The sequence below is a fragment of the Rhinoderma darwinii genome, chromosome 4, assembly GCF_050947455.1.
Source record: "Rhinoderma darwinii isolate aRhiDar2 chromosome 4, aRhiDar2.hap1, whole genome shotgun sequence".
Taxonomy (NCBI): Eukaryota; Metazoa; Chordata; class Amphibia; order Anura; family Rhinodermatidae; genus Rhinoderma; species Rhinoderma darwinii.
Window position 1 is genome coordinate 395,789,285 of NC_134690.1, and position 26,774 is coordinate 395,816,058.

The 26,774-nt window shown below is 44.3% G+C and overlaps 2 protein-coding genes across 3 annotated transcripts in view; one reads left to right on the forward strand and one right to left on the reverse strand.

Annotated features, from left to right (window-relative positions):
* The window catches only part of TAF1A (TATA-box binding protein associated factor, RNA polymerase I subunit A), a 471,716-nt gene that overhangs the window by 391,866 nt on the left and 53,076 nt on the right, over nt 1-26,774 (reverse strand). The window lies entirely within an intron of this gene.
* The window catches only part of DISP1 (dispatched RND transporter family member 1), a 74,921-nt gene that overhangs the window by 14,018 nt on the left and 34,129 nt on the right, over nt 1-26,774 (forward strand). The window contains exon 2 of the mRNA XM_075863370.1: nt 24,404-24,912. Coding sequence (XP_075719485.1) covers nt 24,434-24,912 — 479 coding nt within the window. The 5' untranslated portion in view covers nt 24,404-24,433. The remainder of the gene's footprint in view (nt 1-24,403; nt 24,913-26,774) is intronic.

Here is a 26,774-nt window from a genome sequence, read left to right on the forward strand (position 1 = left end):
AGTCCTTTCTTATATATCGATTTCACCTTATAAGATGGCTGCTGTTTTTATGGGGAGCACTAACTTGGACTCTTTTAGAAGTTTTTATAGTTACTATGGCATCTAAATACGCCTTTGCCTACTTTTCATGGTGACTCTTTCGGCTAGGAGTGATGATTACGTCTCCTACTTGGTCTAGGGTTGACGTTGCAGTCCGCAATCTCTTACCTGGGGTTCTGTGATGAATAGATGTCAGTGGTTCTCCTCGCTGGGCTCCTCAGGGGCGTGAACATTGTATAATCTGCATAAAGTGGTCACATGATACTCCTCAGTATTAATATAGCCCTTGCATGACACCACTAATGATGTTGATAATTTCATACTCTTTAGGAGGACAGCCAGGTGAACTGCTAAGGACTACTTACCCATGGTTAGACTACATTTATACTTCTGTATTAAAGAGGTGGTATGAGTTAAAAAAAATAATAATGGCTGCTTCTGGAAAAACAGCGTCACACGTATCTTTGGATTGTCTCTGGTATTTAAGAGAGAGGGGCTAAGCTGCAATACCAGGGGCAGCCTTTAGACAAGAGTGGCGCTGATTCTGGAAGAAAGCCGCCATATTTTTCTAATCAACCACTATAACTTGATAAAATGGTAGGGGATTACTTTTTTTTTTCCAAGAAGCATACATTCCTCTAGTGGACTGTTAATGGGCTTGTCCGGGGTTAGTAAACCATGTCTGCCTTCTTCCAAAAACAGCGCCACACTTGTCCACAGGTTAGGTGGGGTATTGCAGCTCAGCCTCATTCACGTCAATGGAGCGAAGCTGCAAAACTAGACGCAACCCATAGACAGCTGTCACATTTTTTTAAGAGCAGCCATGTTTTTCTAATCCTGGGCCACGCCTTTAATACATTAGTATGTATGTGCAGTCTAAGTAAGATTATAGGTCTTACTTATTTACATGTTACTTATAGGCTATCCATTTTATCTCATTAGTCTTCGAAACTCCAGGAAAAGCCTTCCTTCACTACTATGGCTGCAGTGCAGACCAAGCCAGCTAAGCCATATAGGTCATCAGTGTATAATCGGGGCTTGCACCGATCAGCTGCTTTGGGCACTAGACGTCCATTGCGGAAGCAGATGGCTCCTGTCACGGAAATCAATGGGGAAAACTCGCAACAAATTAGAGCGATTACGCAAATGCAATTGACACACAGCGGATTAAAAAAATACACCGCAGGTCAGTTCTTGGGCGTTTTTTCCGCTAAGCGTTTATGCAGCGTGTGGATGAGATTTCAAATCTCCACTTTCTCCTACTATATTATGCTGCGGATTTTCCGCAATTAAATCTGTTGCGGAAAATCCTCAGTATTTACGCTACGTGTGAACTTACCCCAAAGTTGTAGCCCATCGCAGACAAACCCTTTTATAGGGGAGCCGGTGGGACGATCAACAGATCACTTCAGGACCGTCTCCCGCGATCCCTGGCTGATTTTGCCCGGGAAAGCCTCAGCTAGCCAGACGTTTCCCCTGTAGCGGCCACTTCAGGGGAAATGTAGTATTACATGGTGGCCATACGGAGCAGCTCTCCCCTCTATGATGTCCATATGCTATAATGGGGAATATCGACAAGGTTTGTCTTCATGAGACAGCCCTTTAAGGCCCATTCAGTTTAGACGCTTGGAAGTATTGTAGGTTGACAAATAAGGCCTCATGCACACGAACATGCTTTTGAGGCCGCAATTCCCCCGAACATCCACAGGAGAATTGTGGCCCCATTCATTTCTATGGGCCCATGCACACGACCGTGGTTTAAATAGTCTGTGCATGGCCCAGGAGCCTGGACTGCAGAAATAACGGACATGTCTTATTACGGCCGTGTCCTGCGGTCCAGGCTCATAGAAAATAATGGACACGGCCATGTGCACGGCCCGTGGGTTACACTCCGCGGCAGGCCAACCCGAAAATCACGGCCGTGCACATGGCTATGGTCGTGTGCATGAGGCCTAAGTAAATGTTATCTGTCTCTGGTCTTTCCCTCATTTATGTTTAAGTTTAGCGATCCTTTAAAGGGAAAAAGGCCTAAGACACGAAAGCAATGGCGAGTAGTAGACAACACGCAGATGGATTGTGTCTTTGGTTTGTTCTTCTTCCGGCAGCGGGTGAACATACTTAACCTATTATGTATGGCTTATACTTGTGAGTAAGGTCAATGTGGCATTGAAGTGAATGCTAATGAAATACACTGGACTGAATGTTGCAGAGCATTTCACTACCCCCCCCCCCCTCCTTTCCTCTTACTTGCCCATTGGGATGGTTACGGAAAAGTTGCAAGCTGTAAATAATTGAGAATAAAGTAAAAATTCCCAATAAGAGATTTCTTGGCTCACAGCTGTGTATAATTTCATGGTATTCGCTTTATGCATATGGTTTACCAGCAATTGAAGACAGCTTTTGGATCGAGGAAATGGGGGCAAGTCGCTGCCCTCACAATTGTACTACATAAATATGGGGTTCATTATGTCTGTCCATAAAGAATTCGCATCATGTGACCAATCACCTTGGCATTTCAATTTTAGTTTTGTGCATGCATAATTTGTGTATGTAGGTATGTATATATATATATGTGTGTGTGTGTGTGTATATATATATATATCTACGGCTTTATACTTGTATCTTGTAAAAGGGTGAGAGCAATCATAGAAATTTATTAAAACCAAATATAATGTTCTTCGACAACCGCAGTGCATTTCCTAGAGATGCTTTTATTCTGAAGTTACTGAATTATGAATCAGATCAAAGGCATGATGTAAGTGGGGGCGCTGTTCCATTGGTGTCTACAGAAAGTTTTTGAATTTTCCACTGGTGAAAAGCGGTACTGCAGGTTAGAAATTGTAGGAAGATTTGTCTATAATGCGTCTTCCACGCCTGAAACGGCATGAATGTCGCTTGTAAAAATCTCCTCTTTTAATGAGAAACTGCCTTGTTGTATATAAGGGGGAACATTTTTACCAGTCGGAAGTGCAAACCGCCTTGAAGGGGGAAAAAAAAGGACGTCTCTTCTTGATGTGGTTTCTGTGGCGTATTCCACTGCAAAAACTGGGTCTGGTAGCCACACGCATTTTATCCCCAATGGCATGGGGCTAATCTGCGTGAAGAAACGTGGCTTTTTTTTAATGCAAAAATTAGGCAGAAATCCAAGCATCGGCTTCCAACGGATTCTTGGCCAAATCCGCGTCCAACTTTTTTTCCCAAGTGAAATCCTTTGTCCATGGGGCACAAGTGTACTATGATTGATGTTGTTATGGTATTCAGGGCAGTGCCAGGGATCCTGGACTGTCTCACACTTAGAAAAAGTCCCCTAAACTATAGAGGTCATCTCCCCCTGATGTCATGTTTTTATAGGAGGTGATAGGTTCCCTTTTAAGAAGACGAATTTTAAAGTAATTTTATAAGATTTATCATGGGCCCTTTCAGCATAGTTGTCATAGTCCCATCATCCTAGCATTCGGAGACTAATCCTATGATGGATCTTATCACGGCTTTGTGCTCTATAACTCATCCTGCAGCGGTTTTTCCCATCCCATCCCCCCCCCCCCCCCTCTCTTATTGTGGTTCACAATTATTGCAGGGGCCATTATATGTTCTGTTCTTTTGAAATTCAGAGAATGTAGTAAAGTAGGATCGTTTGGTCGAGTCACCGGGTTTGCAGAGCGCGCTGATTTTGATGTTGGATGTCATCTTTTTCCCTTCTTGTCTTATCCTGCTCCTGAGCTACTACAGCAGAATTCTAAATGCAGCTTTGGATGTGACTGGAGTTGTAACTCAAGATCAGTATATGTCTATATTCACATCCCCTTTTTTTAATTTTATTTTTTTATTTTTTAACTATATGCTTTGGATGATTAGGCTTTAATTGACTGGACGTATGCCAAAAGAGTGTCCTAGATTCATGCCATGACCGTTACATTCTGTAAAGTCTGTCTGTCTCTGTCTGTCTCTGTCTGTCTCTGTCTGTCTCTGTCTGTCTCTGTCTCTGTCTGTCTCTGTCTGTCTCTGTCTGTCTGTCTGTCTGTCTATCGCTGTTGTATTAAATGGACCATTTATAAAGAACGACCTTCACTAAAACTGAAGGAAAAGGGTTGCGGTTGCCCATAGCAACCAACCAGAATGCTTCTTTCATTTTCAAAAGTGCCTCTGAAAGAGCTGAAATCTGATTGGCTGCTATGAGGAAGTGCTTTTCCTAGCACTGGTTTTATAGAGAGCGTCCTCTCCGCCGTGCAGCGCACTGACCTGACCTTGTTCTCTGACACTTTTCAAAGTAAAGTGTTAATAAATGAGTTGCGCTCGGTGGGGCTGTGGAGGTGCAATGACCGCAAGTATGGAGATGAAGATAGGTAAACCTCCCAACCGTCCCATATCCGGCGGGACAGTCCCGGTTTCTCACCGCTGTTCCGCCGTCCCGGGCGGTCTGCAAAATGTCCCGCTGGGCGCTGCATCAAAACAGCTAATCGCTGCTAACTGCAGCAGCGATCAGAAGAAGGCAGGAGTCTTGCGGCGGTGTTCTCACTGGTGTCGATGCCGGCCCGGGAGTGGACCAGTCCAGTCACCTGACCTGTCATCCTACCCCACCGGTCAGGTGACTGGACTGGTCCACTCCCGGGCCGTCATCGACACCAGTGAGAACGCCGCCGCAAGATTCCTGCCTTCTTCTGACGGTGAGTGACGTTAAAGCAGAGCGGAGAGTGGCAGCAGTAGGGCCGGCTACCTCTACCGCTCTCCGCTCCGGCGGCAATGTGGCACAAAGTATAAGGGGGTTGTGTTACGCTACCTACAGGGGGGCTGTGTGTGGCGCTATCTACAGGGGGCTGTGTCTGGCGCTATGTACAGGGGGGCTTTTTGCAGCTATCTACAGGGGGCTGTGTGTGGAGCTATGTACAGGGGGCTGTATCTGGCGGTATGTACAGGGGGGCTGTGTGTGGAGCTATATACAGGGGGGCTGTGTGTGGAGCTATGTACAGGGGGGCTGTGTCTGGCGGTATGTACAGGGGGGCTGTGTCTGGCGGTATGTACAGGGGGGCTGTGTCTGGTGGTATGTACAGGGGGGCTGTGTCTGGCGGTATGTACAGGGGGGCTGTGTCTGGCGCTATATACAGGGGGGCTGTGTGTGGAGCTATATACAGGGGGGCTGTGTGTGGAGCTATGTACAGGGGGGCTGTGTGTGGAGCTATGTACAGGGGGGCTGTGTGTGGAGCTATGTACAGGGGGGCTGTGTGTGGAGCTATGTACAGGGGGGCTGTGTGTGGAGCTATGTACAGGGGGGCTGTGTGTGGCGCTATGTACAGGGGGGCTGTGTGTGGCGCTATGTACAGGGGGGCTGCGTGTGGCGCTATGTACAGGGGGGCTGCGTGTGGCGCTATGTACAGGGGGGCTGCGTGTGGCGCTATGTACAGGGGGGCTGCGTGTGGCGCTATGTACAGGGGGGCTGCGTGTGGCGCTATGTACAGGGGGGCTGTGTGTGGCGCTATGTACAGGGGGGCTGCGTGTGGCGCTATGTACAGGGGGGCTGCGTGTGGCGCTATGTACAGGGGGCTGCGTGTGGCGCTATGTACAGGGGGGGCTGTGTGTGGCGCTATGTACAGGGGGGGCTGTGTGGAGCTATGTACAGGGGGGCTGTGTGTGGAGCTATGTACAGGGGGGCTGTGTGTGGAGCTATGTACAGGGGGGCTGTGTGTGGAGCTATGTACAGGGGGGGCTGTGTGTGTAGCTATGTATAGTCGGGGCTGTGTGTGGAGCTATGTACAGGGGGGGCTGTGTGTGGAGCTATGTACAGGGGGGCTGTGTCTGGCGCTATGTACAGGGGGCAGGGCCGCCATCAGGAATTTCAAGGCCCCATACAGCTACATTTTCTGGGCCCCCCTACCGTGGCACCGCCTATCAACGGTACTCCGTCCAGCACTATATCATGCTACCCAGGGCCGCCATCAGGGGGTTATTAGGGGTACTGATGTGAGGGGCCCGGCCAAACCTAATTGAAAGGGGAGCTCGGCAACTGCCGCGACTTGCCTTTGGTAGAAAAAAAACAGGCCCCTTCAATGGGGCCCGTTTTTTTCACCAAAAGAATGTCGTGAGCTGCGGGCCCTCCCTCTCGTCATGGGGGCCGCCAAACACCGATCGCGCTTACCCGCAAACTCCCGCGCGCACCTGCGACTGCCTGGAACCGCGCACCAAATTTTGAGGAAGATTTTGACCTGCCCACACTATCTTGCCGCGTTTTTTGCCCGCGGCGATTGAGGACAGCAAACAAAAAACACAGTGAAAAATGCATTTTCTGCCTCCCATTGATTTCGATGGGAGGTCAGAGGCGGAACCGTGGCAAGAAAGGACGTGCTGCTTTTTCTTTTTTCCGCGACTGGCTCCCATTGATTTCAGATGAAATCAATGGGAGGCGGTTTTGTAAGTTTTTTTGGTGCTGATTCTGACGCAGTGTCCGAGTCAATATCAAGGCCCAAAACCTCTGTGAACTGGGCCTTATTGTTAGGGCTTATTCAGACGAACGTGTAATACATCCGTGCAACGCGCGTGATTTTCACACGCCTCGCACGGACCTGTGTTACTCTATGGGGCCGTGCAGACTGTCCGTGATTTTCACGCAGCGTGTGTCCGTGTGTCCGCTGCATAAAACTCACGACATGTCCGATATTTGTGCATTGTTCGAGCATCACGCACCCGTTGAAGTCAATGGGTGGGTGAAAATCACGCCCAGCACTGCCGCAGCCGTATAAACTATGAATGAAAACAGAAAAGCACCGCGTGCTACAAACATACAAACAGAGTGTCATAATGATGGCGGCTGCGCGAAAATCACACAGCCGCGCATCATACGCTGCTGCCACACGGAGCGATTATGGACCTTTTGCATGCGCAAAATGCCACGTTTTTTGCGCGCGCAAAAAGCACACGCTCGTGTAAATCCGGCTTTAGGGTAGGAACACACTAGGCATGAACACTGCGGATTTTATGCAACACATTTTATTGTGGAAAATCCGCAACGTATTAGGGTATGTTCACACGCACTAATTACGGACGTAATTCGGGCATTTTTGCCCCGAATTACGTCCGAAAAATGCGCCTCGATAGCGTTGACAAACATCTGCCCATTGAAAGCAATGGGCTGACGTTTGTCTGTTCACACGAGGCGTATATTTACGCGCCGCTGTCAAATGACGGCGCGTAAATTGACGCCCGCGTCAAAGAAGTGACCTGTCACTTCTTTGGGCGGAATTGGAGCCGTTATTCATTGACTCCAATGAAAAGCAGCGCCAATTACGTCCATAATGGACGCGGCGTTCAAGCGCCTGCACATGCCGTTACGGCTGAAATTACGGGGATGTTTCCTCCTGAAAACATCCCCGTAATTTCAGCCGTTACGGACGCTGCCGTGTGAACATACCCTTACAGTCGCAGCAGAGCGGGTGAGATTTGAACAAATCTCATCCACACGCTGCAAAAAAAATGGACCTGCAGTGCGGCTTTTGGCTTTTTAAGCCGCAGCATGTCAATGTATTCTGTGGGATCGCCGCTCCTCTGTTGCGGTTCTGCCGCAAAAATCACAAATGAGAAAAAAAAAAAGGTACTTTTCTAAATTTATAAAAAAGTTTAGACTTGCCCCGGCCGTAGTCCTGGCGACGCGATCCTCTATTCTTAGCGCAGCTCGGCCTCCTGTCATGACATTTCATCCCATGTGACTGCTTTCGCGGGTGCGCGCGCGGGCGGTTTGCGAGTGCGGGCGTTCGCGGGTGCGCGCTCGCGAGTGCGCACACGCAGGAGTTTGCGGGTGCGCGCGATCGGTCGCGCGCGGTGTTTGACGGCCCCCATGACGAGAGGGGGGGGCCCTCAGCTCACGACATTCTTTTGGTGAAAAAAACGGGCCCCATTGCAGGGGCCTGTTTTTTTCTACCAAAGGCAAGTCGCGGCAGTTGCCGGGCCCCCCTTTCAATTAGGTTTGGCCGGGCCCCGCACATCAGTACCCCTAATACCCCCCTGATGGCGGCCCTGACAGGGGGGCTGTGTCTGGCGCTATGTACAGGGGGGGCTGTGTGTGGAGTAATCTACAGGGGGGGCTCTGGTGGATGATTTTTCCATTGACCGGTAGCAGAGTTACACTACTGGAAAAAAAAAATCCCCATCATGTAACTCTGCTACCTGTCAATTGAAAAGTCCATTTTATTTTTTCCTTATGATGACCTGTATACGTTCTTCACAACATTTATTTTATTTACCTTTCTTTTATTATCCATATTATTTTGAATCCCATTTTCTCAAAATGTTAAAACTCATAGGAATTAACAATTTAATTATTATTTGAGACTTTAACTATTTACTTCTACCTGCGAGTAGAACTGTTCACATATATTTTCTGACGTCTCAACTGTTTATTAAAGACATATTGAAACAGAAAAGTCATCCACCACAGGGTCTCCCTCTTGACTTTCATTGTTCTCAGCCCTTTGGTTTGTCCTGCAGCCGCTGCCGCCGTGATGAGCAAATGTTATACCCAAGATAGGAAAAGTAACATAAAGACGATATAACCGGATCCATAATATCTGTGATATCCAGACAGTCCAGAGATCCGCAGTGAGAATGTGCGCGCGTTATTTGCAGAAGGATCTGGCCGTGATTTGATGTGTTTATGCGGGATATTGGGCGTGGTTAGGGGCGTGGCTTAAAATGTCCCTCTTTTCCGAATTCAAAAGTTGGGAGGTATGGGTAATACGATCGTTCGTCTCCATACATTTGCACCTTGTCGGCAGCACTTCCTGTTTACACGTGGTGTTGTACTCCCGACAAGCGACCATTTTTTACGCATAAAAGATGCGATCAGCCGAGAATGGCGCTCCGAATGGCTTCTTACCTCAGTTTGCAGTGGGTTTTTTGGCCGTGTTTGTCTGTTTGTGAAACGCATTAACTGTGCGGACTCTACTGGCCCATATCCATAGACCCAAGGGGTATATTCACGTGGTGCGGTCAAATAGCGGTTTATTACCACGATTACCACAAAATCATGGTAAAATGCTGCAGTTTTACCGCAATTTAGCAAAAAATATGCTACTTTGTGGTAATTGCTGTAATAAATTGCAATTTGACCACTCTGTGTGAATATACTCTGAGGCCCCATACCCCAATTCTGACCCGTACTTAAGGGCATGGCCGACCGCGGGCAGCCGTCCACATTTACAGGCCGTGCTACCGTTCTAAAGTATGGGAGCACGGTCCATATAATAAAATAATAGGACATGTCTTATTTTTTTCTGAAAGTACTTTATACTGGAAAGGCGGAGGCCAAAAGGACACACTTTTCTGTATGCCGGAAGGTTTCTTTACGCATACGCTAAATGTAAACAAAAACATGATGTGAACAGGGCCTAAGGAAATTCGCTAATATAAGTGAATTCAAGAGGATCCCTCGGCTTTCCTGACATGTTTGTTTTAGTAAATACCTGTATTCCATATAAAATAAATGTCAAGCTAATTTTTTTTTTTTTAGAACTGTACTGTTCCTCTGATATTCCTCCTGGAACTGTATTAATGCAATGACAACTGGTGATTTGACCGTGTCAGACTGTGTAGGGATGCTCTCTACTGACAAGGGGAATGGTAACAACCAGTGGTCAATTTATTCTTACATTTCCAGGAGGAGTAACAGAGGGACGGCACAACACATTTTTAAGAAAATGCTCCAGATTTATTATTTTTTTGGGAGTTGCAAATATTTATTAAAACCGTCATGTCAGGAGTCCTCATCTCTGAGTCGTCCTTTGTTCTATCGTAATTTATTTATATTCTTGAAGGGGGGGTGTCCCATTTGAAACCTGCTGAAGCCGTGTGACTACTTGTCAACTAACAAATGTCTCCGGGAATCCACACTACAAAGGAATGTCTTGTGAGTTTGTGATCCGGGTGGATAAATATTTACCAGTGACGCAACAATGGCGGAAGAGGGAGGAATGTCATGTTTCCTTTAACCCTCCTGACACCTGTAATCGTCCCTTACAAGATGTGGATGTGAGCGCCGGCCCTCCCTGTTGTCATTTATGTCTCTTTGTATGTGTTTGGAGTAGACAGTGATAGATGGGGCTTGTGGTGTAAATGACTGTGTACATGAAACAGATGAAAAATAAAATCAGACATTTCCGTTGGTACGAAGTGTAACGGGGTCTCCAGCGTAATTATATATAATATATAGGACCAGCTTACCATTCAAGGGGTTTACAGTTTTATGCAAATTATGTTTAAAAACTGTATAATGTAAAGTTCTGCAACTTTCTAATATACATTGTGTTTTAATTCTTCACCATTTTCAAGATCTCTGTTTGCTGTCAAGGAATGGGAACATTTTGTATTACTCTCCGAGTCTGAAGAACTGTACAGATCTGACACTTCTCACAGGGTTTGTTACAATTGTATCCAGTTTAGACAATCCTCTGTGAGCTAAAATTGCTGGACTCGAGACTGAGTCAATTGTAACAAACCCTCAGCTCTTGTCTGTAATGACTGTCTCCTACTAAAATCCGGATTGTTTTCACTATCTATTGGCTCAATCACGCGGCCGTATCACGAATCCGTGTTTCTATGAATCCATAATACGTGACCTTACCCCTCCCCGCCCCATTTGTCTTTGATGTCTTACTTCAATTGTCACATATACTGAATAGTAAGAATCCGTGTCCCGGGGCCCTGCTGCCTCTTTACTACAGTGCAGCGTCATCCATGTGGCTGTGTCTGGTACTACAACTCATCACCATTTAAGTGAATGAGAATTAGCTGCAGTACCCAACACAGCCATGAGGTGAGAGTGACGCTGTGTCAGGTACTGCAATGAAGGGGTCCGTTCTTTCTGCTGATCGGTGGAATTATTGGGGTTAAATACGCCATCAGTTTTATATCCTGGAAAAACCATAAACAAATTAAAGAGAAATCCTGCTTGGTGCCCATCCCCGGTCTCTCCAGAGGGTACATTAGTCATCATGTCACAGGGCGGGTTCCTCTCCGCTGGTATTGTGGGGGCAGATGTCTGGTCCATGAAATGTCACCATTATAAGGAGCGGACGCTTCTGTTGGAATCCCTTGGCGATCGCCCGAGGTTTCATGTTTTCATGTTGTTGGTTTTCCTGCGGACTAAACATCACCTCCCAAGTCGAGCTCTGGGTAAAGTAACGTTCCTGAGCTCCATCCAGCTTAATTGCTGCTAATTGGAAACTGACACTCCCTGCCAGGTGGAACGTTTCACTGCGGAGTCCAGCGTCATTCAGTGCCCTGCCGGGAGCGGCAAAGTGGGATTGACACATAGACATGAAAAAATCCTGAACAATTGTGACTTTGTGTTTTTGTATTCTGTGGATTGTATCAAGTGTCCGGAGATAGCATGACTCTGTGTGTGACTGGAATAACATGGAGAAGTGTCCGCGCCCAAAAAAGAGACCATAAGATACACACTAAATATGCATGTAACACAGTGACACTTCCCACATTCTACATGCTGGATGTCATTCTTATATACAGTGACACTTCTCACGTTCTACATGCTGGATGTCATTCTTATATACAGTGACACTTCTCACGTTCTACATGCTGGATGTCATTCTTATATACAGTGACACTTCCCACCTTCTACATGCTGGATGTCATTCTTATATACAGTGACACTTCTCACATTCTACATGCTGGATGTCATTCTTATATACAGTGACACTTCCCACATTCTACATGCTGGATGTCATTCTTATATACAGTGACACTTCTCACATTCTACATGCTGGATGTCATTCTTATATACAGTGACACTTCTCACATTCTACATGCTGGATGTCATTCTTATATACAGTGACACTTCTCACATTCTACATGCTGGATGTCATTCTTATATACAGTGACACTTCTCACATTCTACATGCTGGATGTCATTCTTCTTATATACAGTGACACTTCTCACATTCTACATGCTGGATGTCATTCTTATATACAGTGACACTTCTCACATTCTACATGCTGGATGTCATTCTTATATACAGTGACACTTCTCACGTTCTACATGCTGGATGTCATTCTTCTTATATACAGTGACACTTCTCACATTCTACATGCTGGATGTCATTCTTATATACAGTGACACTTCTCACATTCTACATGCTGGATGTCATTCTTATATACAGTGACACTTCCCACATTCTACATGCTGGATGTCATTCTTATATACAGTGACACTTCTCACATTCTACATGCTGGATGTCATTCTTCTTATATACAGTGACACTTCTCACATTCTACATGCTGGATGTCATTCTTGTATACAGTGACACTTCTCACGTTCTACATGCTGGATGTCATTCTTATATACAGTGACACTTCTCACATTCTACATGCTGGATGTCATTCTTATATACAGTGACACTTCTCACATTCTACATGCTGGATGTCATTCTTATATACAGTGACACTTCTCACATTCTACATGCTGGATGTCATTCTTCTTATATACAGTGACACTTCTCACATTCTACATGCTGGATGTCATTCTTATATACAGTGACACTTCTCACATTCTACATGCTGGATGTCATTCTTATATACAGTGACACTTCTCACGTTCTACATGCTGGATGTCATTCTTCTTATATACAGTGACACTTCTCACATTCTACATGCTGGATGTCATTCTTATATACAGTGACACTTCTCACATTCTACATGCTGGATGTCATTCTTATATACAGTGACACTTCCCACATTCTACATGCTGGATGTCATTCTTATATACAGTGACACTTCTCACATTCTACATGCTGGATGTCATTCTTGTATACAGTGACACTTCTCACATTCTACATGCTGGATGTCATTCTTATATACAGTGACACTTCTCACATTCTACATGCTGGATGTCATTCTTATATACAGTGACACTTCTCACATTCTACATGCTGGATGTCATTCTTATATACAGTGACACTTCTCACATTCTACATGCTGGATGTCATTCTTATATACAGTGACACTTCTCACATTCTACATGCTGGATGTCATTCTTATATACAGTGACACTTCTCACATTCTACATGCTGGATGTCATTCTTCTTATATACAGTGACACTTCTCACATTCTACATGCTGGATGTCATTCTTCTTATATACAGTGACACTTCTCACATTCTACATGCTGGATGTCATTCTTCTTATATACAGTGACACTTCTCACATTCTACATGCTGGATGTCATTCTTCTTATATACAGTGACACTTCTCACATTCTACATGCTGGATGTCATTCTTATATACAGTGACACTTCTCATGTTCTATATCCAGATGCCGGCATCCATTATATTGTGCCGCAAGAAATAAAAATTTTAAAAGGTATATATTTTGGAATAAATATATATAAAAAATGGATATAGGAAGGCGCTACTCAAAGGAAGGATAGGCAGAGTAATAATAATGGGTGGATTTATATTGCAAAGAAGGGCAACGCGTTTCAATACAGAACCTGCGTCTTCATCAGGCCGAAAATAGGTAAAAACATAACAGAACAAACCTCTTAAATACACGTGTGGATAAGGGGGAGGAGATCAAAGGAAAAAAGCGCCAAACACCAGCAATCCATTACACTGCCCACAACTGATATAAATGACGTCATCAGGGACACAATCAAAATTGAAACCGGAAAACATCAGTAAACAAAAGATATGTAAGAAATGATGGAGGATCAAACGATGAAATACAAAACATAAATACAATGTAACAAGTTAAGGTGGTATAAAATAAACACATATTCAGAGCGTAAGATCTAAAAATAGAGACATCGGCAAACAAAACAAAAGGCTACAGAAAACCTTGCAGATGGAGTCGGGATGAGACGTATTTACCGGTATTCCGAACAATCGTGCTCAGCAAAGACGTGGAAAAGCCAGATGTAGCGGCACAGGGGAAAGTAGGAGCGAGAAAACGGGCCGCCGGCATCAGCGTAGTCAAGGAAACCTGAGGAACTACGGTGGCCGTGGAGGTAAAAAAAAAAAAAAAAGTAGCAAAAGCGAAAACAGATCCGTCATTCTACCGGAGGAGAAGGAGATGCGTATGCAGGGAGCATGTAGAATGTGAGGAGGGCGAGATGAGAGAGGTTTGTTACAGCTTGGAACTGTTGTTTGTCTGGAAATTGGTGAAAAAAGAATAGGGAAAAAAATATATATTTTTGGAAGGGAATATATGTATATGTAAAATAAAAATAATGATCATACTATGCTCATTATCACTTTCCTAACTGACAAATATCTAATATGAGTGAATGTGCATATATATATATACACATACACAGACTAGATACCAAAAATGCGTCACCCGTTGTTATGACAACCAGGGAGCTAAGGAGGCCAAAGGACAGAAGGGTTGAGAGTGAGAAAAATGTAAAAGAGGTATATAGGTGTTCGGAAGCACAGTAATAAACACATATATGTATAGAAAATGAAGGAGAGCAGGATGATATTTCATTGAGCTGCATGATGTCATTAGATGCATAAGACCAGACAGACAATATATCCAAGAAAATATGGAATTTCATAAGACTATAACATACAGAAGAATAAATATGACTCTAAGGCTATGTTCACACAGAGTTTTTTTGCAGGCGGAAATTCTGCCTCAAAATTCGGTTTGGAAGTATAAGGCAGATTTTCCTCTCCCTGCACGCCGATTTTCACTGCGTTTCTCGCAGCATTTTTCTGCCGCGGCCATTGAACGCTGCAGGCATAAAACGCAGCGAAATACGCTTTCTCTGCCTCCCATTGATGTCAATGGGAGGTCAGAGGTGTAAACGCCCAAAGATAGGGCATGGCCCGTCTTTTACCGCTCGCGGGGAAAAGACGCCTTTGCCTCCCATTGAAATCATTTGCGGCTCGGTTTCCGCGTAAAAAAAACTCGTTCAAAAAACTCTGTGTGACCATAGCCTAAAGGGAATATCAAGGAGTGAGCACATAAATATAAGGCATGGTAGAACAATATTTAAAACGGGCATAAATATTCGATAGGGGTGACAAGAATATTTCCAAATTTATTATTACGGACAGTAGAAAAATGTCATGAAACACTATGTTTTAGAAAAGCATTCTTCACATTGTTGGGCGCTTCTCCCCCCATACTGGAGGTTAATAAATATATAACATGGTTATTGCTGCAACTCATGTAGGTTTTAATCGGAAAAGACTCATTTGTTACAGAAGAAGTGAAGGAGATGCGGCCATGTGTGATGTTACTACAACATAATCTGATGGCCACATCTATAGGAACCGATGACAGGTGGTAATGGATTCCGCATTTTCATCTCCAAAGTCTTAGTCTGCTGGGTGCTATGTGGTTGCGTTTGGCTTGTGATCTCCTATAGGTTATCCTAGGTTTTTCGGGCAGGATCTCTTTAAAGGGAATGTGTCGCTAGAAATTATTATTTATTTTTTTCAGTTAAACAATTAGTATTTAAGTGATTACACGTTGTTTTAATTTTTTCACAAGTCAGGAAATATTATAAATTAGATTCTAATTTATAACATTTCCATGTGCTGGCCACTAGAGGGAGCAGATCCAAAAATTGCAGCATGGTCACTGTGGTAAAGCAACCTCATTGATGTATGCTGCAAATTTGGGGTGGACACACTTTCCTCTAGTGTCCTCACACAATCCCCCCTCCCTTATTTTGGCTAGTGCCAGGAGAAGGAGGGGTTTGAATGTCTACACTGTGTGCCGCCATTTTCTGAGCGACTGCACAGTGCTAGGAGGATTAGATACAGTGCTCAGCAGACAGTATCACACAAACATAATACACACATCACATACACGAACATAAATTACCTGCCATCTACGCTTCTCTGCCTTGCGCCTCGCTTCGATGAACATATGGCCGGAAGCCGGGGCCGGAAGTCTTCATCTTACTGTCCGGCAGCGGCTTCTGGTCCACATGAAAATGGTGCCGGATTTCGTTCTACGAACGAGCTTTGTTTTGGTCTGTGTGGGAGCGGCGCATGCGCCGTTCCCACACAGACGGCGCCCGCAACTGAGAATGGAACGGCTCCCGTTCGCATTCTCCATGGGGTTGTATGTGTCGTATTCCATCTCTGTATGTGTCGTTAATCGACACATACAGAGATGAAAAAAAAATGGCAGCCCCCATAGAGAAGTAAAAGTAAGAAAACATAAAAAAGTAAAACATGAGAACAAAATTTAATACAATTTTTGAAAATATTACATTAAAAGCAATATGATAAAAAAAATAATAATTCATGACACCTTCCCTTTAAGGTAGGGATCACTTTTAAGTATATGGCAGTGTTTGTTTTTTTTATAATATTCATGCATTACTGCCAGAGCTGAATGTGGTGATGAAATTGTGATTTTGTTTTACAAGGGTATGTTCACACGTCTTAACAAATGACGTCTGAAATTACGGAGCTGTTTTCAGGCGAAAGCAGCTCCTGAATTTCAGACGTTTTTGCAAGCACTCGTGTTTTTCGCGGCGTCCAATGAAGTCAATGAAAAACGGCTCCAAAAACGTCCCAAGAATTGACATGCACTTCTTTGACGCGGGCGTCTTTTTACGCGCCGTCTTTTGACAGCGACGCGTAAAATTACACCTCGTCTGAACAGAACATCGTAAGACCCATTAAAAGCAATGGGCAGATGTTTGCAGGCGTAATGGAGCCGTTTTTTCAGGCGTAATTCGAGGCGTAAAATGCCCGAATTACGTCTGAAAATAGTGCGTGTGAACATACCCTTAGGGTATGTGCACACACACTAATTACGTCCGTAATTGACGGACGTATTTCGGCCGCAAGTCCCGGACCGAACACAGTGCAGGGAGCCGGGCTCCTAGCATCATACTTATGTACGACGCTAGGAGTCCCTGCCTCTCCGTGGAACTACTGTCCCGTACTGAAAACATGATTATAGTACGGGACAGTTGTCCTGCAGAGAGGCAGGGACTCCTAGCATCGTATATAACTATGATGCTAGGAGCCCGGCTCCCTGCACTGTGTTCGGTCCGGTACTTGCGGCCGAAATACGTCCGTAGATTACGGACGTAATTAGTGTGTGTGCACATACCCTTACAGTGAAGTGAAGTGAAATGCAAGAATCTTGAGTCAATACGGTGGCTTTAGAGATGGCTCCTTGTATAAGACTTGTAGGGAAGTGCTGATCTTTAAAACTTTATTTATTTATTTTTTTAAACTGTGCATTCCAATTTAAATTGGCAATTCAGGCGTATCGGAAAAAATTGCTCGAGCACCAAGCAATTTAAATTGGAATGCACCGTTTTAAAAAAACATTTTAAAGATCAGAAACCTAATCACGCCAGTGTGAACAGAGACTTATATGGCCCACGTTACAGTTCACACTGGGGCTGTTACTTGGGCAAATCAATTTGTGACCATGGGATTTATAATCTCTTATCCAGGCAGATCTGCCATTCAGGGTTGTGGAAAAGCTCGGTGACCGTCCTCTAGCGCGTCACATTCATTCTCAGATTCCCAGCAGCAGATATTACTAAAAATGGCTGAATATAATTTTTTTTAACCATCTCAAGAAGTGATAATTGTTCAGGTTTGAGGGAATTGCTCTTTAAATGTTAGACTTTCGGGATCAGAATTGAATTAAATGTTCTAGAGAAATAGATCAAAGGCGGAAAGTAACACAAACCAGCTCTGCGGACCCCCCCCCCCCCTGGACGCAGGAAGAGACTAGAAATGACATGTCACCTTCATATCCTGACTTAGTGACCCTGTGTTCTCAGGGGGCTCTTCCCATCCCAGCTGTTACCACTAAACACATAGCCCGCGGGGTCACACAGGGAAGGAGGCCTGGCCCTGCGTCCCTATTGGCTGCATCCGCCTGGAGTTCTCCATCCCTTCATGACCAGCCTGTGGATTCAACATGTGCTTGTCAGTCCGGCTCCAGCTGCAGCGGTGGTAGGACTTCTCCAGACTTCTCCCTCATCCATGTGCCATAGAGACAATCGTTCTGTAATGCAAACTATGGGACACCTGTGGAGGACGGGCCCGTGACTGCCCACAGCTGGGGCTTTGGAAGGTACAGCCATTATACAGCTGATTGTTTGTTTCACTGGATTAGCTGTAAGCAGATCCCAGGTTCCTTGCAGACAGGGGGGAAAGATTTCAGGAATGTACTTGGTGCTGGTGCTGCGAGGCTGGAGCTGCACTTCTTATTACACGGCGAATGCAGAAACGGGAGAATATATAGATTTCTTATTTATTTATTTTATTTTTCGGTTTTAACTTGTTTGTTCTCCTTTTACTGAATGCAAAATTCTACATCTATCTATCTATCTATCTATCTATCTCATATCTATCTATCTCATATCTATCTATCTATCTATCTATCTATCTATCTATCTATCTATCTATCTATCTATCTATCTATCTATCTATCTATCTATCTCATATCTAACTATCTCATATCTATCTATCTCATTATCTATCTATCTATCTATCTATCTATCTATTACGGTGCTGTTTTCAGGAGAAAACAGCACCGTAATTTCAGCCGTAATGGCATGTGCAGGCGTCTTTCGCTTCGTCCGTTACGGACGTAAATGGAGCTGTTTTTCCATGGAGTCAATGGAAAACGGCTCTATTTACGTCTGAAGAATTGACAGGCACTTCTTTGACGCGGGCGTCTTTTTTTACGCCCTGCCTTTTGACAGCGGGGCGTAAAAAAAATGACCGTCTGCACAGAACATCGTAAGACCCATTCTAATGAATGGGCAGATGTTTGGCGACGCTTTGGAGCCGCTATTTCGGACGTAATTCGGGCCAAAAACTCGCGTAAATAAGCTGTGTGAACATACCCTTAGACGCAGGGACTTTTTAACTGCATCTATCATCTATTTTAAAAATTCCGTTAATCCGGCATTATTAAGAGCTACAGATTTCGGATTATCAAATAATCTATCTTGAATGTTGATGGATAAGTATTTATTTAACGTTTGGGTTCGCTTAAAATGTAAATTTTGTAATATACTTGTATTAGTTGTATGGTCTGGAGCAGCCGTTCATTGCCTCATTACAGCTGTGAGGGGCTCGAATTCCGCATTGCCTTGCCCGTTTTTTAGCAGCTTAAATGGCGGCTTCCATTGATTTCCGGCGCCGTTTCTCCGGGTCTGCAGCATTTTCTTGTCCATTCTATATTAGATAATGTAATGGAGGGTTTTGTCACTCAGGTTCTGCAGCTTAACCGTGTGTAACAACCGTCTCCACAATCCCCTCTGGCAACAACAGACATTTGATGTCCCTGTTGATCTGAAAACATTCATGACCATCCAACTCTAAAAACGTCTCTCTGCTTGCTGTTCGTGAATGGAAACATTCTTGTTTACATCCAGACACTGAAAACCTAATTCTTCCCCCAGCTGTGGGGTTGCTATTTCATGTAGGCAGGGGCGGACGTACAGGTGAGGTATTCTACAGCAAACCTTAAAATCAGCCCCTGTCCCCTTCTCGTGCTGGTTAACGCCATATCTCTAACCACCTGGAACAGGAGCACTCATCTTCCCAGGATCCATGGATTGATTCCCACACCCTTGTTTGCTTGCATTGCAGGGCCCGTGGAGAGCGGATCCCTGCACAGATTCTTGCCACTCATTAAAAAAAAGGGGACCCCATACCACCTAAATTGGCTGCCTCTCTGCTACGTATGTCCTTGGGTGTAGGCAATCCTCTGAGAAAATCAGGACAACCCCCAAAGTGAGAATGTGGAGGCTAAAAAATGGGTCGTCACGTGCCTGTCGTCTCTCTGAGCTCCCTCCCGCCATTCAGCAGAGCTTTATAGGGTTAATATGACAAAGTACCCCTGTGCCCCCTTATTCTGCTGTCCTAAATAACATGTCAAGTGTACCAATACGCTCACTAGTGCCTACTTCATAGGACATGACCTACATGTCCTAATCTCTTGCGGTGATAATTTGCCTTTAGGCAAGGGCTACAAGGCGAAACGCGCTAGCTTTAACATCGCGGCACTACCACAACCTCAACGTCTCCCTATCCCAATATTAAATGAGTGGTTTTACCAAAATTGTTGGCCAATTTGCTGGTGACCATATGTTACTCTGTAACCCGAGTCTTAGAGGTAAGCGTTACCCAAAACTTGTGTGCCACCAACCTGCTGCTGCACAAGACTTAGTATATTTTTGTAAGAAAATGTCGTCATCTATGTAGGTGCAAGAACAGTCGTGGTCCACCCTGAATATGAAATGGTTTTTGTGATATATTTAAGGTGCTTTGCTCCAGTGAGTTGGAGACGTGCTGCCAGGTTTTTCATTTCTGCGGAAAACTCTGCGTCATAGGTTTTGGCTTTTTCTTCTGGCTGCCAGTGAAGGAAATTAAATCATTTTAAAGTGCTAGACGCGCTGGCACGGTGCCAGGCAGAGATGTAAGGTTTAAGGTAACTTTTATATAAGTCTGCTCAGGCCTACGACTGTGCGGAGATTTTCCGACTTACAAGAGGCCAGACGTGTACCCAGAGATCACTCGTACGTTTCCTTACAGAAACCCCATTCATTTCTGAGACAGGAATGTGTTCAAGTCTTGTGCGCAGAACAAACACGCGGTCCCCAGACAAACACGTATCGTCCTGAGGAACAACTTAACACTTCCCCGCATTCATTATCACCGTGTTACATTCATGATACATCAGCAGCGAAAACATCAACCCTCTGTATTACAATCTGCTGCGTTTCCGAGTCTCGTGTTCTCCCGGCTCTGCGCTACTTTATTTAGGGAACGCTCATTGACTTTTTATTATATGCAAATTAGGCTAAAATGTGGGACAATCACGAAGTGTCGATCTCAAGTAAATTTTTTAAATTGATTCTATATGTTTAAGTAGGCGAAATATAAGATCATTGCCAGCCAAAAGTTGTCTTGGTAGATATAACCCATGATTCCCAACCTAAAGGGTTGCATGAGACTTGCAAAAAATTATTCGTTTGTTTTCCAAAAACAGCGCCACTCTTTTCTACAGGCTATTTCTGGTATTGCGGGCCGAAAAGATTTGCTTAAAAAAAGCCAAAAGGCTCCTATATACACATCCGATTGGTAGTGGCCCAGTGAAAGACAGCAGCATTGACAACTGAGCCACCCTGCTTCCCGCCTCATTAGTCCCACAACCTCCATAGTCGAATCAAAGTGGCTATCAGCGCCCACTTTTCCCCATTTGAAATCAATGAAATGCGGCCACCTCCCCATTGATTTCATTTGAGAAAAGAGGCTGCTGGCGAACAGAGGTCATGGGATCCCCGTTCTACCGGTAGGTGGGAGCCGCGTCTATCGGGCCTTAATTGCTTATGCTGTGGATTAGCCATAAGTGCGGAAGATGGGAATATCTCTTTAAATTGAATGCCAGTAGCCACTGCGCCAAGAAATTTGCCACCAGCCCTAAACATTTTTGTTTATTTTTCTATTGCTGTCTCTTAAAGCTCTTCTTTGGCTACTAAAAACTCAGCCTGGCTCCTGGAGTGGTCTAACTGACCCCTTAAGTCTTCAAGTAATTTGTCCGTCCAGTTTAGGGAATCTGAAGGTTTCTTGGATTTTTTTTTTTTTACTGTAATTTTGCTGAACTTCTTAAAGAGAACCTGTCACCTCTCCTGCTATGTCTGTTTTAGTAAATAATTGTATACCCCATGAGATTACAATTCTGGAACATCTTTTCTTCGAACTCTGCGTTGTGCCGTTCCTCTGTTATTCCACCTAGAAATGTATGAATAAATTGACAACTGGGTGTTACCAGTTGGGGGTGTGTCCTTACACAGTCTCTCCAATCAGGGCTGACCGAGTCAGATTGTGTAGGGACACGCCCTATTGACAAGGGGATTTAGAACACCCAGTTGTCAGTCTATTCATGCATTTCTAGGAGGAATAACAGAGGAACGACCCAATGTAGAGAGTATACTGTATGTAATTACTCACATGGACATGTCCGGCGAGGTGTCAGGTCCTCTTTAAGGACTTTATAGTGGAGGATACATTATGCTCTGTATAATCTAATCCGGGAAACACATAAGTGTATTCACCGGAATTCCCATTTGGCTTCAAAATCGGTCTGCCTGGCTTCTGAATTATTACAGATTTTAAGGAAATTCTCTCACCCACACGTCTGGGAGACTTGTCATGTCTGAATTTTTACGCCTACAGGGACATCGTAATCTCAGGGAGGTGTCCACATCTTATCCTAAAATAACTCTTTCCGGAAAGAGAATCTAAATGACTGTTCAATGCTGGAAGAGCGGCTATCAATATTATATACACTAGTTCGGCAGCTATTTCTCCTGACCCCTCCCCCATAATTATCAGATTGGTCGGGCATTCATGTTTAATTCAGTGCGGGGAGGGGAATAAGCAGCTGTCAGACACTTCTTGGGCTGCTTATCTCCCATGGCTCCACGAATCGGTCATATTGAAATCCGACGACCTTCTATACCAACAAATTTGCATAAAATGTCACTCCCATCATGCTTTAGGATAGAGCGCAAATTTCATATTTTTATTACTCAGGGAGGATCTTTCTTCTGTGCTCATTGTCGCCCCCTGCTGTATAATACACTTTATATGACCTGCCAAGAGGAGTGGGGGAAGGGAAGTGACCACTGCTTTCATTGTATTTCCAGTTTAGGGAAATAGTTGTCAGTTTTTTTAGTTTATTTAACCATTGAAAAGACCAAGTAGGATATCAATACTACACCAGCCCAAACTTCGATAATACTGCCCCCTATGGGCGGTAGTTTGTAGAAGTGGCGACTTCTAAAATCTTTTTCTTTGTCTTCGCCTTCTCCGTTGATAGGATTTTCCATCTTTGTTCCGGCTGTGATGAGTCGTCTTCTTACCACAGAATCGTGGGATAGTTGCGTTTCCTTAATTTCTTTTTGTGTTGCGAAGGTTCACAGGATAACACGTGGCGCCAGGTGTTGGGTGCGGGCGTATTGGGAGAAAGCCTAATGATCCATCAAGATGGCATTTTTGAGGAATGTGGGATGTTCCGATGCTTTGTTTCTCTATTTGCCCTTAAAGTCGACATAATTGGCATTCCCCGAAACCCACTCTGTCTATTACGTTGCATCTGGGTTATGTTTTCAATTTTTTGGCATGCATATCTGAACACCATCTTATATTTAAAATGGTTTGTTGTCTGGCAGACAAAATGTCATTATATATCGTCCGTGCTACAAGGGTGAGGCAAGACGTGTTGGAAAAAAAATCTGCACGCGGACTTTGCTGTGGATTTGCAGCAGATTTTGCTGTGGATTTGCAGCAGATTTTTGCTGTGGATTTGCAGCAGATTTTTGCTGCGGATTTGAAGCAGATTTTTGCTGCGGATTTGCAGCAGTTTTTTGCTGCGGATTTGCAGCAGATTTTTGCTGCGGATTTGCCCCAGATTTTTGCTGCGGATTTGCCCCAGATTTTTGCTGCGGATTTGCCCCAGATTTTTGCTGTAGATTTGCCCCAGATTTTTGCTGCGGATTTGCCCCAGATTTTTGCTGCGGATTTGCCCCAGATTTTTGCTGCGGATTTGCCCCAGATTTTGTTGCGGATTTCAATCCAAAGGGTGAAATCCGCCATAAAAATCAGTGACTAACACGCAGCCGAATTGACATGCTGCAGATTTAAAACCCTGCAGCATGCCCCGAATTCCATGGAGAATTTTTTACACCACATTTTCAAAACGCTATGCACATGTGTTGTTCTGTAAAATCCGAAAAAATTTTGAAAATCTGCAATTTGCTTTGTTTTGGGGCTTTGTGAATAGGATGTTGAAAAAAGGTATTAATGGGATTGGAGGGGGTGGGGGGTTAAAGGGATTTTTTTTTTTAGGAATATAAATTGATTAGTGGGTTTCTGATCCCCTGAACCTCCACATCAGCAGAATGGAGAGGCCCGGCACCCAGAATGTTTATCCAGGTACAGCAGCTGGTCTGTACACATGGCTGTGCCTGCTAATGCGGATTAGCGCCATTTAAATGGGTATGACCATTAAAGGGGCCACAATGCCACGAATAACGAAGGATAGTTAAAATGTGCCCCTTCTTTTGAGCATCATTTTTCAGTTTAATCATCTTATTACATTTAATAACTTTGCACATAACATTTTCTTGTCTTGTTATATCATGCCCTTTACTCCAGTCACTGCCCAAGCAGCATTCAAAATTCTTCTAAATTGCTGTTAGCTCTGTCTGCAGCACCTCCATATGTTACCTGGTTTAGCATACTGAGCTGTCTGTATTAGACACTGTATGTTGCTCTAATGTATAAAAGCTACATCTACCAGAATGCAATGCATCGCAGCCCAATATTGCTCATGTCTTCTTTTTCTCCGTAGACTCTTCCATGATTGTAAGGCGTTGAGAAGATGGCAGTGAACAGCAGGAACAGTGATTGTGTGACTCACAGCAATGGTAGCCTTCCATCCAAAACGCATTGTACAGGGCAAACCACAACCGGCGATGGAGACCAAACGCCTCCGACCACGGAGGAACCAAGACTTAAAGCGAGTCCCAATGGATGCATTTCCCACAATGGTGCAGCCAAAACTTGCTCTATGTTTCTAGAGCACCAGAGACCAACGATTGTCCCCCAGTGCTGCCACCACTGCTCCTATCATCCTCCTTTGACCAGCCTGCAGGACTGTGTTCCCCGTAATGGAGGGACTGCACCTTGTGCACTGAATTCTGGGTGTTCCCAGCAGCATTCTCCAAACTCTGTCTGTCCAAACCATCCACCTGTGTATCACCCTGTCTGCTGCGTGCAGCCCCCCACGTCATTCTGTCTCCACCAATGGCGCGACCATTTTCAGCACCAGCAAGTGCCGCCTCATTTAGTGAACATCAGGTCAGTGAATTGTACTTTTATATTGTTTATGACCATATTCATCCTCTGTGTCTTTACAGCGGTGTCCCTCTCTGGGTAATAAAGGGTATCCCAGGAAGGGGGACTATCCTTCTATAATGTTGCTATATTGACAAGGGATGTCCTGATGGTAAAACCCATTTAAATGGATTGTCCACTTTAAAAAAAAAAACTTATTCATAGACCCTTATTATGAGATAATGGAGGGGTGTCCTCTGTTTAGGATCCACATCCCTTGGCCAGAGCGGAAAGCGGTTACAAAGAGCATCTTTCGTTTTGGAGGACCTGTCCTGTTTGGCATTACACAGATGATAAATTGATATGAATGGACACTGTAATGCTTCACTTCTCCTGTGGTGGCACTGCAGGGAAATTGAACACTTACTGTCATGTTTCAAGGATGAATGGATTGTCCAAAGCGGTGAACCAGTCAGTCTAGCCCCATCCTAAGAAAATGAATGTAGACACCAGAAGGTTCCTAAATACAAACATAACCTTTTCTACTGTCTCTCGAGAAAATAATTTTCATTACAAACCTCTGCTGTCATGTCTTCTACAGTAGATGAGAATAACAGCACTTGAGGCACTGGCTTCCTTCACCTCCCCCTCCTATCTTAGATGAAACTCGGGCCAAGACTTTCTGTTGGATAATTACATGTTAAAATCCGATTTCACTTCATTCTAGCTGAACAAAACATAATATAACTTGATCCCGCTGAGCTCTTCCGCGGGGCTTTGAGGTGACTTATTTCGACCCTTTTTGGGTGAGGCCTTTTTTGACTTTTGTTGGGTTTGTGTCCTTCTTCTGCTATGGGAATTCTCAGGACAATTTGTAATGGGGTATTGTGAAAAAGCAAAAAGGTACAATCCCATTTGTCTCCGGTTACAGTACACAAAATATGTTGACAGATTCTTTGTGTAGTAAATATCTCCTCGCTGGTGACCCGGGGGAACTGTCTGCCGAATAATCTTCCCAGGAGTAAATTACAAGAACATGATCATTCCTCGGTGACATACACTAAATAGAGCCGTCCATTCATTGTCAGAGATGAAAACCTGATTTATCTGAATTCATGAGGCCCAAACCTAACCATCAGTATTTACCAAAAATAGTGATCACCATAGACTATCTGTCCTTGAGTTGTCCTCTTCTGTCCCTACGAAAACTGGGTGACAACCAATATGACCACTATTTAGATGTCACCTATCTTTTCCAAGCTCCTAAATGGCAAGAGGGCACAGTTGTGCAGTGATACATCCTTTGCTTCCTTAGTGCCATTTTTCACGAGCCTCGAATGAACCATTATAATTCCAAAAACGCCAATGTTCTACAAGGAGGATTATTTATCTTTTTTGTGGAGGGAGATGCTTTGCATCCTTTTGGGAATGTTCTAATCTTTCCAGAACATAATCCGTTGGGTACACGAGAAGAAAAAGGAAAAAAAAGTTCTCCACCTCTAGGGGATGGCTTATCCCAGGCAGTAGATCTCCATTTATCTCCTCAGGGCCTGGAGCACAGCAGATGACACCACGCCTGGGATAATGTTCCCCTGATATTTCTAGGAACCTAATATGGTAGAAGATCTCAGTTTCTCCATCTGCTCCAACAGAATCATTTTTCTGGGTAATGTCCAGACCTTGTACTGCAATTATATTGGCAGACAAATAACAGACGGTACAGAAGTAATAAGGAGGAGACCCGGCTACGACGTCAAGTACTGTAGTTTATCCTCCCAAAGATGAGATATTATTGACTCGACTCATGTAGCATTACAATAATTGTGACCTCATTATAGGAATGATTTGATTTTAAAGAAATTTTCTAGGTACAAGTAATTTATACA